General features: G+C 34.1%; 1 protein-coding gene across 4 annotated transcripts in view; it reads left to right on the top strand.

Moving 5' to 3' along the window:
* MAP4K3 (mitogen-activated protein kinase kinase kinase kinase 3) overlaps window positions 1-13,887 on the top strand; it is a 183,540-nt gene that overhangs the window by 137,402 nt on the left and 32,251 nt on the right. For 2 of the 4 annotated variants that reach the window (XM_032410352.1, XM_032410355.1), the window contains 6 exons: window positions 1,805-1,837; window positions 5,811-5,849; window positions 6,087-6,140; window positions 8,160-8,202; window positions 9,803-9,962; window positions 10,815-10,927. In XM_032410352.1, the coding sequence (XP_032266243.1) occupies window positions 1,805-1,837; window positions 5,811-5,849; window positions 6,087-6,140; window positions 8,160-8,202; window positions 9,803-9,962; window positions 10,815-10,927 (442 nt within the window). The remainder of the gene's footprint in view (window positions 1-1,804; window positions 1,838-5,810; window positions 5,850-6,086; window positions 6,141-8,159; window positions 8,203-9,802; window positions 9,963-10,814; window positions 10,928-13,887) is intronic. The other 2 variants (XM_032410353.1, XM_032410356.1) reach the window with 1 other exon arrangement.

Here is a 13,887-nt window from a genome sequence, read left to right as displayed (position 1 = left end):
ATTTAGTCAGTAATTGTCATAATGGGGACAATCACCTTAAATTTTTTATATCAAGCTACTTTTTCTAACCTTACTTATTAGAAAAAAATGTACATTCCAACTGAAGATAATATATGTTTCAGGATTTTTTTCTTTTATTTTTTTTAATTTTTATTTATTTATTTTTTAAAGATTTTATTTATTTATTTGAGAGAGAGAATGAGATAGAGCATGAGAGGGGGGAGGGTCAGAGGGAGAAGCAGACTCCCTGCTGAGCAGGGAGCCCGATGTGGGACTCGATGCCGGGACTCCAGGATCATGATCTGAGCTGAAGGCAGTGGCTTAACCAACTGAGCCACCCAGGCGCCCTATTTATTTATTTATTTATTTTTAAGATTTTATTTATTTATTTGTCAGAGAGAGAGAGACAGAGCATAAGCAGGGGGAGTGGCAGGCTCTCCACTGAGCAGGGAGCCCGATGCGGACTCGATCCCAGGACCCTGGGATTATGACCTGAGCTGAAGGCAGACGCTTAACCAAATGAGCCACCCAGGCACCCTTCTTTTATTTTTAAAGTTGACCTATTTATTCCTTATAAAACTTGCTTTGGTACATGTCCCAGGTGTGTTGGCTCTTAAAATAGCCGGGAATATTCACACTGTTTAGAAATCTCTATCCTGACTTTTTAGTTGTTAAGAGCTTTTCAGAAAGTAGAGAGTAGTTAAAATATATCTAGTGTCTTAAGAATTATCAGTTCATGCAAGAAGGAAATCCAACAATTATTAAAGGCCTCCTCTACGCTAGGCACTGTCTGGGTGGGGCACCACTGGGGTGAAAAGGCAGCTTTTACAGGGTCTAACAATTTAAGTTGCTCGCAGTCCTGAGTCAGCAGGGTAAGGAGACAGGACTCTGCTGTTCCCAGTAGGTTCTCATTTCCTGAGTTCGTGAATAGATTATCATTTTAAAATCTAATTTGTAAGGAAATACTTTTTAAGTTGCCAAAATCTCCCAGCAATGTAGATATTATCTTAGTAATCAGAACAACTTAAAATTTCAACATATGATCTCACTTACATTAGAGCGTTGAGAAGTATACATACATCCATACTTTAAGCAGTTGAGAAATGGTGACTAAAGACGAGTAGCTCGGATTTAAAGATAATGCAAAATCATGTCTCTCTCCTTTTTTATAGACTAAATGTTTAATACACTATCTTTTCTCAACACAGAGAAAAGACTTTGAATGACAACCTAGAGAAATGCATTAGTTTTGATTTAAGCTGAACTTCAGTTAAATACGATGAGGTTTTTTGTTTTTTTTTAATTAACCTGATTTAGGTTTCCTAAAATGGAAAATAAGCATAAAATTTCCCTAGTAGAAAAATGAAATTTTATCTAAAGAGTAACTATGTGCTATTTGTAATCTGTCCTGATTTGTTGATGGACAGCAAAGAAAGTTTGTCTCATAGTGGTTAGCAAATAAAAATTCTGAAGTGTTTTTTGTGTTGTTTTGTCTAAATTTAAGGTCACTGGTTTTAAGGACCTTGTTAGCAAATTTTGGTGTATTTTAAGAGACAGTGGATAATTTGGAGAAATATTTCATTTATCCTTTTTTGGTTCATTTTAAATATATTTTTGAGTGATATACAGGCAAAAATGCAAAAAAATATGTAGCCCATCACTAAATGCTTTTCCAGATTCCTTAGTTCCCATTGTCTAATTTCTGATTGTTAGGCATTTTCATAGTATATAGTTACTTTGGCTAGGTAAAATGTTAATAATTTGCCCAACCTTCATTTTTTGATTAATTGGATCCCTGCTTAAGGAACTGTATTCTATATAACGAATCACTGGCAAGGTAGGTTGGCCAAAAGTTTGACCTTTGGCTGTGTTTCATGTACAGGTATATACATACATGTGACATGAGCATGGATGTAGCACTTCTCTTACTGTACTGATATGTCTGCTTTATTCTTGTGACTAGGCAGTGTTTTAAAACTCACAGGATTTCCTGCTTTCTCCATAGGTGATCAGGCAGACAGATTTCCATTTATGGGTTTCTACCTATTCCAGACCAAACAGGAACTAAGATAGTTTGGTTGTTTTGTTTTGTTTTGTTTTGTTTTGTTTTGTTTTGTTTTGTTTTAACAGAATGATATGTATTTTGACTTACTGGGATTTCTTTTCTTTTGAATGCTGTTATTATTGGGATCAACTTTTCTGATCATTTAAAACCAACAAAATACTGTTTTTAAAAGAAAACAATTATTTCTAATTTTGTCTTTAATGTAGAGCAAAAATTCTAAAGATAAAGTCTCTTCTGAAGACTGAAATAATGGTGAAAAGAGTAACTGAATTACACAGTTCCTGGCACAATTGAGTGTAGTAATAGTAAATGCCAGCTCTGGAATCAGAATGCCCTCTTCCTGTAAGCTATGTGACCTTGAGAAATTTACCTCAATTTTCTCTGGTAAAATGGGGATTATAATTAGTCCCTGCCTTGTAGGGTGCTAAGGGTGAAAGGTAGTAATCATTGCAAAGCATTTAGGACAGTTGGGGTTTAATAAATACTTACTAATTGCCCTTACCTGTAGTATTTACTCAGGAGGTAATCGTTGATGTAAGAGCAAGTGAATATGAATGAATAAAACTGCTCTTTGCTTTTAAAGACATAAGAAGTTTTTTTGTTTTGTCTTCAGATACAATCAGGACAATACTTAAAAGATTGTTTTGAGCCATTTAGGCAATTTCAGATTTTAGTAACCAGCAGCCTGAATTTCTTAGCTAATTTGAATATGCTAAATATTTTGGCTGTGGTTTTTACTTCCCTGTATCAGTTTCTTCACTTCACCAGTTAAATCTATAGTTGCATATTGTTCCATTTTTAACTTTTCATCCAGATTTCCAAATTATTTTAGATTGACTTAGTAATTCAGTATTTGTGGGCATCATTTTTGTTTTATTTTGTTGGTCACTTTCTGAAATTTCCATAACAGAAGAATCCACATGGACTAGTGAATAGTGACACTGTTTATTGTAGAGCACCCAATCTTGGTGATTAAATCAGTGTCACATATTTCTCTAGGGCTCTCAAGATACAATATTTACTGTAAATGAACCTCTTTAGCCATGTTTCATTTTCTCTTTTATAAAGCCTGAAAAGCAAATCATATATCCTACTTTTCATTAAAACTTTGTGAATTCTATAACTTTATTAACAAAATATCTGTAACATAGTAGGAGATTTACAAGTAAATAAATAAAAATTTACGTGAGTCCCTCGCCATAGGCTAGCTGCTTTTCTGTGTTCTTATTAAGCCTTTCTCTCTTATTCTTGGAGAATCTAACACTCTCAGGAAGATTCTTTTTTAAAAAGTGGAATGCCATGTAAATCCAATTAAATATGGTAATTGAAAATAAAGTACATTTTGAATTTCCCTCTTATTTTCAAATTTGAATATTCTCTACTGAAAAAAGAGGTGCCCCCCCAAAACTGTTGTCATGTGTGTAAGAAAAAGTGTTTTTCATATCTTCCAAAATGATATAAAAGCCCACTGTACACTTCAGAGATACTGTGTTTAACTTAGTAAAATAGTAAAATAGTTTAAAGCAGTGCTTCTTCAATTTTTGGTCTCAGGACCCTTTACAATCTTAAAAATTATTGAGGACTCTAGTAAGCTTTTGTTTATATGGGTTATAATTGTCAATATTTATAGTATTGGAAATTTACACTAAGAACTTTTCAAAATATTTACTTATTTAAAATAGTAATATATTCATTACATGTTAAAAATAACATTTTTTGTGTGTGTATTAAAAAAAATTACTCATCACTAAGGACCAATTTAAATGCCGCCTCTTTATGATACCTTCCTTGTAACAGCACTTGATTCCTTTCATGAAACTTAGAAGCAGCAAATAATTGTGATAATAGTCTTTATATATGTCAGTGTAATTCAACAGACTTTTTGTTGAGGCCCACTAATAACATTTATTTATGAAAAACAGCTGTTTTCCTGAAACAAAGTAATAGTAAGAAAAGTGGCATTGTTTTATATTTTTTGCAAATCTCTTTAATATCTGGCTTAATAGAAGACAGCTGCATTCTCATATCGGCTACTAATCTGTTGTGTTATCATGCATTTTGTAATCTCTGGAAAACTCCAGAGTTTCATTCTCGATGAAAGAACAAGAGTGCAAAAGGTAAATGCTTTTTTGTAGTATGTGTATTAAATATGAAAATAGTTTTGTTCTTGCAGACCTCCTACAGGAGACCAAGGGACCTCAGAGATCCCTAGACCACACTGAGAATTGCTAGTTTAAAGAAATGTTGCTCAGTCAATCATAATAAAGAAAATACTAATTGAGTACTTACTATATTCTAAATTACTGTTCTAAGCACTTTACCCATATTCAGTGTATCGTCGGATAAACACTTTGATGTAGGTACTGTTATAATTCCTGTTTTATAGATATGGCAACTGAAGCATTGCAAAGTAACTTATTGAAGGCCACACAGCTTACAGGGATAGAGGCAGGTTTCAGATTCAGGCTGTCTTTGCTTCATAACCTGGCTATCCGGCTTCTAGTCAGAAGTCCTGCCTTCCTTGAGCTAGCCCTTGAAGAGCTTTGTGAGTTAGATGATAGATTTGACTGAAGTACCTCAATTTTTTTATCTACAAAATAGGATTTGCAGTTAGTTTATGGCTTTCCCATGTCATTTACACTTGAGTTAGAGCTTTGTCATTTTTTAATACTTAGGTTGTCAGTAAGTTGTCAGTAAGCTAATTAAAATATTTGAAGACCAAAATCTATTCTATTAATTGCATATACCAGCTAAACCGTACCTTTCAGTTTCTCTGGTTTTATGTTTTGATAATTCTAAGGGCAGTTTTTTCCAATATATATCAGAGGGGGAAAATGATTAGAAGGTACTGCCTTAGAACTTTGGAGGAGAGTAAATTTCCGTTGACTCACTTTTACCTCAATAATCTATTAGTAACCATATTTCTCCCTATCCCATTGGCTTTAAGAAAGCTACGGAGTCTTTATGCTTGAAGAGTGTAACATAGGAGATATGCTGCATGAACTTGCAGTGAAAAGAAGTAAGGGAACTTCAGGAATGCCACGAGTGCTCTCTTACATTCCTGAATATCAAAGTTTCATAAATTGCTCCTAATGATAAAATCCTCGCACCTGGTCTGATACAGGCTTAGTCTCCCAAAAGTGTAAATGTGTTTGCCAGTACACCACTGGAGAACAGATACGTCAGGTAAGTGAGTGTCTTCTGTGAAAGCAAAGTGCTGCTACATTCATGTATTCACATCACATGCATGCATGCTTTTGCAGAGATCCAACATGTTGAGTTTCATTTTGTAGGATTGCCTGAGAGCATGTTTTTTTAAAGTGTGTCACCTTCCTTATTTTAAGAAAAAGAAAATATAATTTCAGGTGTCAGGTAAAATATTCCAGGTAAAATTTGAATCCTGGAAACCCCTGGCTATGACCCTGCAATTATGGTTTTGTCAGTCCTATTGTGACATTTCATGGTGGGTTGTCCTCTGTTTGAATTGGTATTTTTCACTAAACATTAGGATTTATTTTGTTCATTTCAAATACATGTATAAAGACATTAGCAACAGAAAATACAGATATATTATTAAATATAACTTGATGTTCTGTGGTATAGAGATCATTGTAGCAGATGTTAGTAAATAGTAAAGAGTAATTTTAAAATTTGTGGGTAAGGTTAAAGTGATGAAAATGTACTTGGTATTCCTTTGCTTATTTATTCACATTATTTTTTGTTTTTGTTTTTGTTTTCTTTTAAGGAGTCTTCTGAAGTCTGTTGAAGAAGAATTACATCAGCGGTAATTTTGATTTTTAATTAAGCCTAAAATGCTTTATATCATAGATGAGTAAAGTCTGTTTGCCCCCTTCTCTGTCATGTAGCCTAAGATTGTTTTGTTGTTGTTTAATTCTGAATCCTGCAAATCTGCAAATAAAATTCTGTCTTGCAGTGGCCTTTCCTGCATTTTCTAAAATTTACTCTTAAGCCGTTTTGGTAAAGTCCATTTAGTGACAGTGGAATTATCCTTTGTCCTTAGAGGGCATGTGGCACATTTAGAAGATGATGAAGGGGATGATGATGAATCTAAACAGTAAGTTCTTTTTCTGTTTTTGATAAAAGAAAATGTGTCATTTGACTTGATTTCATAAATCTGACAGCTTAATATTGCCAGTAATTTTAATATCATTAGTAACATAGTATTATGGGTTATACCACAGTTTCTTTCTCTTTCCCTATTCTAGTTGTGTTAGCTCAAGCAGCATTAACAAAACACCATAGCCTGGTGGTTTAAAAATTGATCTCACAGTTCTGGAGGCTGGGAAGTTCAGGCTCGAGCTGCAGGCCAGTTTAGTTCCTAGTGAGAGGTCTCTTTCAGGCCTGCCAGATGGCTGCCTTTTCACCATGTTCTCACGTGGGCTTTCCTCAATCCATGCATGCAGAGACAGAAATCTCTTCCCCTTTTCCTATCCGATGAGGACCTCCCTCTTACAACCTCGGTTAACCTTCCACTAAACACTAGAATATGAGCACAATTCAGCCAAGTTGTCTGCCTCCCTGTAACAAGGATCCCCTTTCCTCCCATTTCCAATAGTATGTTCATCATTTCCATCTAAGACCTCAGCAGGATGGCCTTAACGTCCACATTCTACCAACATTCTGTTGGGGATTATGTATTCTCTAAGAAGATGGAAACTCTCCTGTAGCTCTCCTCTTTCTGGCTGCTCACCAAGATCACTCTTAGTGTCCATATTTCTAGCATGTACCTTAGAACTCTTCCAACCTCTACCTGTTACTCAGATCCAAAGCTGCTTCCACATATTTGGGTATTTGTTATAGCAGTACCCCACTTCTTGGTACCAAACAAGTCTGTCTTAGCTTGGCCTGCCATAAGAAAATACCATGGACTGCGTGACTTGAATAACAGCAATTTGTCACACTCTGGAGTCTCAGGTGTCTAAGATAAAATAACTGCCTATTCAGTTCTTGGTGGGGGCCCTATTTGTGGGTTGTAGACAGCTGCCTTCTTGCTCAAGTGGTCTTTTCTCAGTATGTACACAGAGAGAGAAGGAAGGAGCAACCTCCTTTCCTCTTCTTATAAGGTCCTGTAGGATCAGGACCCCACCCTTAGGACCTTCTTTAACCTTAATTACCTCCTAGAAGCCCTATGTCCAAATACAATCACATTAGGGGTTAGGGCTTAAACATAGGAATTTTGGTGGACAAAATTCAGTTCATAGCACTGGCTCATGACAAAGAATTTTGAAATGTCATAAATTCGTAATTGGTAGATGCTATAATTATTACTACAACTACAAACAAAGAGGCTTGTACTTGGTTGATTAAATTTCATCTGCTATGTTTTAAATAAACACCTACATTGGATATAAATCTATTTTTCAAGAGGGAATATTTTCACTTATGTAAGCATTGATACTTAGTTTTTTAGATTTTTTTTCCCCGTTTGAAGAAAGGTGCAATTTCATGGGAGAGTGACACCTGACTAGCAGCTGGAGGCGTGGAGGCCAAAGTTTTCCTTTGTACCTCACTACTCTGTGACCTTGAATCAGGTCACTTAGCCTCTCTGGGCCTCCCTTTCCTCATCTGAGAGTTAATGCTCGATCATCTTTTCATTTTTTTGTCCATCTAAAATGCCAGTCCTGAGTTGTAATGAATTTTAGCTTCAATCAAATAAATTCTACCTAAAATTTTCCAGCAAATATATGTAGCTTTTGATGAGCTTCATCAGAGATATTTCATATCTAACAGTAGTAAAAATGAAGCTTACATTGTTATACTATATCATTTTGCTCTTTTTCCCTAAACTAATTGCTGCTTATGTTTTTATAATAATTACTTTCCAATTGATATAAACTGGAACTGTAATTCTCTTTTCCTGTTTTAATTTGAAACCAAGAAAGCATATCTCCTTAATTACTTCTGAATAAAACTTCATTCAGTATAACTTGAACATTTCACAGAATATTTTGGAAAACACTCATAATCTCAGAAAAGGGAACTTGTTTATGCAAGTTTTCTTCCATATTTTTGAAAAATTAATTATATTTTAGTAATAATTCAATTCTGATTCTAAACGCTCATGTTTTTATAGTTCAACCATGAAAGCGAAAGTTCCACCTCCTTTGCCACCAAAGGTAAGCAGGTTTGTTTTTCAACTTTAATTACGTGGGTGTGTGTGTGTGTGATTGTTCTGCCACTTTAGTACTGTATTAATAGTTTCTCTGTAGCTTATTTTCACTTGGGATCCACCCAAAAAAAAAAAAAAAACCATGAACAAGTGACTAACCATGATATAGATGACTGTGATTATTTTTGTTTGTCTTTTTTTAATTATCCAACTTGTCACTTAGTATTTATGCTAAATAAGTTCTAGAAATTTGTGCATGAAAATGATTAAGTTAATGGGTTAGTATTATTTCACCTGGTTAGATATCTCACATTTTTTGTAAGATTTTTTTTCCTTCAAAATATATGATCAACTAGTAATTGATTTCTTGAGAATGGTTAATGGATAGGGATTTATCATCATAGATATTAACTATCATAGAAGGTACTTTTACATTAAAAATACAAAATAGGACAGTAATTTTCAAAAATTTTTTAGCAAAAAATCCTTTTGTTAAAAGCATCATAGGGGCACCTGGGTGGCTCAGTCGGTTAAGCAGCTGCCTTCGGCTCAGGTCATGATCCCAGGGTCCTGGGATCGAGTCCCACATCGGGCTCCCTGCTCTGTGGGGAGCCTGCTTCTCCCTCTCCTCCCCACTTGTGCTCTCTCTCTCAAATAAATAAAATCTAAAAAAAATTTTTAAAAAAAAGCATCATAAAATACTAAAATTATTCCAACTGAAGGGTTTTTTTAAAGATAAAATGAGTTAATATAGGTAATAAAAATTTATAAGTTTATATGCAGAGTAAATTTTAATTATAAAATTGAACTCTTTATAAAATGAGCTGTTCTAAGGTTTGAAATCAGGGATTATAAATGACAATTGGAGTCTGACCAGTCTTGGCATCTAATGTATTACTGTATTTTGTTTTCATTTTATACTTTTGAAAAAATCATGATTCACGCAGGTAAATAATACTGTACTTGCTTGTTTAGTTTTACATTAGAATTTCAAAAAGGTAAGTGCTGAGCAATCTTCCTAATAAGGGACACATTTATAAGAATTTATAAATTCGCCAAACTGTCAGCTGACTGGAGGTTTTTTCATTGTCTGCACAGAAAGTTTCTTAGCCATTCCATATTGCTGTGTTAATATTCTCCAGTATGATAAAAATTTTAATTGGTATCTTGTCCTGCCCCAGTCTGAGAGATTAAGCATTAACATAAAAGACATTGAGTCATCTAAAAGAGACAGTTTAGCCTTATAAAGAACTGAAATCTGATTAGCCTGAATATTTAAAATAAAGAGAGACTCATTTAAATTGGAGATCAGAAGAACCAGAATATTTTTATTTAGCAAGTCTAGGTAGGAAGGCTTGTGAAGGAATTAAGAGGCCTTTTTTTTTTTTTTCCTGAGAAAACACGTTATTGCACATTTTAAGGATGTATGTAAGATAATCTGAATCAGATAGTTGAACAACCTTGGAGCTTAGCTAGTAAACACAGTTCGAAAGCCTCTGATATATAATGGTATTTACTTCAGGGAAAATGTTTAATATTTTTCCTTTTGAATGAAACATGAATAATTTCATGTTTAATCCTTGGTCTCCTTTTCTGTATTATTTCAGCCTAAGTCCATATTCATACCACAGGAAACTCATTCTACTGATGATGATAATCAAGGAACCATCAAGAGATGTCCCATGTCAGAGAGCCCAGCAAAACCATCCCAAGTTCCACCTAGACCACCACCGCCCAGATTACCTCCACAAAAGCCGATTGCTTTAGGTAATGGGGGAAGGGAGGGTGAGATAAGCATGTTACCAGGGTTTAGTACTGTGTGAAAAAAATGGAGGGTATCTTTCTTTTAAGAGCGTATTTGAAATTCCTTTGAGAGAGGAGAGAAGGAAGACAATGACCACAGAGATATTTTCTGCTTTTTGCCACATGGTTTGAAGTGTTTATATGACAGGATTACCTGTGACGCATTCTGGGATTCAAATGTCCTTGTTTCTCATTTCATATCTAACTTCTTCCCTCTTGGAGAATTGTGAATGCTCAGTTCATCATTTATCTTAGCGTGGCAGCAGAAGAAACTGAACTCTGAACAAACAAGGACAGTGTGTTTTGGTTATAGGCTACTTGTGTTTTAGAAAAAAAGGAGGGTACTCTGTCTAAGTTCTTCATTTTATCATTTTTAGAAAAGTGATTGTCTCCATTACTAGGTATTTGCCTCCAAATTAATACTAGAAGATGCTGTTTTAATACTATATTCTTGCATATTATGCATAAGAAGCAATTTAAAAAAGAACAACTAAAGTTTCCTGGATAACATAGTGTAAATTACCCCTTTCCTGAAAGTAGTTATATATTCAGTATTTCTTTGTCTTTTACACAAATACATGTGCTTAGTTAGACATAACCTGATTTTAAATTTGTCTATATGAAAATAGAGATATAAGTAGCAGAACATGTATCAGACTTCTTTCTTGAGTACTAAATATTTCTGATTGGGTGATCCCAAGTGAAGGCAGAAACCATCTGAGAGATCGGATTTTTCTTTCCTACTTGATAATTTTCTGAATGAAAGTTTTCATGAAAATTAATCCTTTTTAAATATATTTAAACATCTCACTGAAGGAAATGGAGTGAGTTCCTTCCAGTTAAATGGTGAACGAGATGGTTCATTGTATCAACAACAGAATGAACACAGAGGCACAAACCCTTCAAGGAAAGAAAAGAAGGATGTACCAGTAGGTATTTATATTTATAACCTCTACTTGTATTTTTCTTTCTCATTGTTAGGTTAGTTTTGTTATTATAATTAATGAAACTGTAGCAATGATATATTTTACAATATGGTATTTAATATATTAATTATAATGATAATAGATTGCTTAAATCTTTAAAAAAGTAACTTTGCTGTGGCAAACTTGAATGATGGCCAGTTGGTTATAAAGGTGTATTATAAAATGTGACCACCTGTATACAGGTAACTATTATTATTCTCATTGTGATGAGATTGATTCTTAAAAAGTTCCTTTTTCAGTCTCAAGAAGTTATGGAAAGAAGGACATGGACAGATAAGGAAAGCTAGAATTTACTCAGGACACATTTTTAACTGTAGATTACATAATTCATGGTATTACTACTCTTACTCAAAGAAAATAAATAACAAGGAAAAATTACTTTCCAGTAGATGTAAAACTATCACTTCAGGAAAGATGAAGTTAACTTTAACAGCTATTCCTGTTACAGATAAATAAATATTATTTATCAGGGAACTAAAATATTTTAACATTTGTAAAGAATTTGCTCTTCATCATCAGAAGACATTTGTCTGTCATCATAGAACTTAAAATAACAAAAAATCCTTAAAATCCCCAATTCAGCAGATGAGATCATGAGTTGAGATGGTATTTTTTTAAAGTTTTTGTGTATACTAATATTTATTTTTATAGATATTTATAGTACATTTAAAATGTTTATGTGCATTTAGCTATGATTTTATGTAGTAAGCACATTGCTAGAGGCTTTTGTACTATATCAGCTTTTTTTTTAAGATTTCATGACATAATATGACATACCATTTTTTATTTTCAGTTAAAACACTTAACTGAGATTATCCATCATAATTTGTGAAATTTAGGTAGGACGTTGTTATAAAAGTGTAAAATGCCCTTCAAGAATAAGTTTTTATGAAGTCTGTCCAACTGAGGAAGGCCTTTTTGTTTTCATCAGTTTAAATTTTAGCAGCCCTGTTAATGTAGTAGTACAGAAATACAGCCTAATGACTATAGTGCAGCATAAGAACCTTTGAGAGATGTATACATTTTTTATGTGTGCATTTTTAATTCACTCTGTTACCTTCATTAGGATAAGGAACTACTGTTCTGTAGTAGTGAAACCTAACAGTCTCAGTAATTCTGAAATATGTCCATGATTGTATCATAGGATAAACAGTATCCATGACATATTGAAACATGACTACAGTTTCTGCAGCTTGAAATTATTTATAGCCAGTTCTGTCAATACTTAATGTAAATCTGACAGTTATAACATTCAGAGCTCCCTAATTAAAAATGTTTTGCCAAAGTAGATGATCTAACATAATTTAAGGACATCAATATAAAACTAAGTACACGAATTATTTGCAAAATGGAAAAACATTATCAGAAATTAGTGGCCGTAATAGGCTATACATCTTCATACACATATCTACAAAGTAAAATTTCAAATGGTCTTTATTTCAAAAGTGTCTAGTAGTTACAGAAGTAGTACTACATAGAATATTTCATTTGTATCATGTATACGAAATCAATTAATAGCTTTTTAGTTAATTTTTGTCACATCATTTAGATAATTTTGACTTAGATTGAGAAAAAATTAGGATGTCATTCCTTAAAATATTACGATTAACCTCCAGAGAAGTCTAGACGTTCATAAAATATATGTTTAAAAAGTATCATCTCGGGACGACTGGGTGGCGCAGTTGATGAAGTGTCTGCCATCGGCTTAGGTCATGCTCCCAGGTTTCTGGGATCGAATCCTGCTTCCGGCTCCTTGCTCAGCGGGGAACCTGCTTCTCCCTCTCCCCCTGCCACTCCCCTGGCTTGTGCTCTCTCTCTTTTTCTCTCTGACAAATAAATGAATAAAGTCTTAAACTCGGGCACTTCTTCTTCTTTTTTTTTTTTAATCTTGAATTAGGAAAGACTACATTTAAAAAAATAATCATCTCTCTCCAAGAGATTCCTTCTCCAGAGGACAAATCATATACTCCAGGCATGTAGCCCCTTGGAGAAATATCTGGTATTCTTGAGCATCTTGGAGGTGAATGATTATGCAATTTTTACTTTCCTGATAATTATCAGTATACTTTGTCCAGTGATTGATATATTTGAATTCATCAAAATGTAAAACTTCAATTGACATTGTAAACAAGGTTAGGACAGTCTACAGACTAGGATAAGACATTTGTAATATATTTAGTAGATAAAGTATTCAAATCTAGGGCACTTGGTTGGCTCAGTCGGTTAAGTGTCTGCCTTCAGCTCAGGTCATGGTCCCAGGGTCCTGGGATCGAGCCCCGCACTGGGCTCCTTGCTCAGCGGGGAGCCTGCTTCTCCCTCTGCCTGCCGCTCCCCCTGCTTGTGCGCTCGCTCTCTCTCTCTCTGACAAATAAATAAAATCTTTAAAAAAAGTATTCAAATCTAGATTATATAAAGAACTCCAACAAATACGTAAGAAAAGAATAACTCAGTAAAAAAAATGAGAAAAGACACTTCACAGAAGAGAATATACAAATAGCCAATAAACTGTTTTTTAAATATTCTCAATCTTCCTAACAATCAGAGCCATGCAAATTAAGGAGAAAACATTTTTTACTCATCAGCTTGATAATATTAAGTGTCTGTGAGACCAGAAGGAACCAGGGCTCTCCTACATTGCTGATGGGTATGATATGAAATGAGCACTGGGAAAGACAGTTTGGCGGTCAGTATCTGCCAGGATGTAAAAGGTTCAGCCCTTTTGTTCCAGGAGTTTCTCTTCTCACAGCGTACCCTAAAAATATCATTCACACATTGCATAGTAAGGTATATGCAACGGTGATCATTTCTGTATTGTTGTTATAGTGAAAAATGGAAAATAACTTAAATATCCAGTAATAATTAGGGAATAGCTAAGTAAAAGTATGTTATATTCATACTGTGCT

Source organism: Phoca vitulina, unplaced genomic scaffold (genome assembly GCF_004348235.1).
Source record: "Phoca vitulina isolate PV1807 unplaced genomic scaffold, GSC_HSeal_1.0 scaffold12, whole genome shotgun sequence".
Taxonomy (NCBI): Eukaryota; Metazoa; Chordata; class Mammalia; order Carnivora; family Phocidae; genus Phoca; species Phoca vitulina.
Note: the sequence above shows the minus strand (reverse complement) of the source record. Positions and strands in the feature narration are given on the sequence as shown.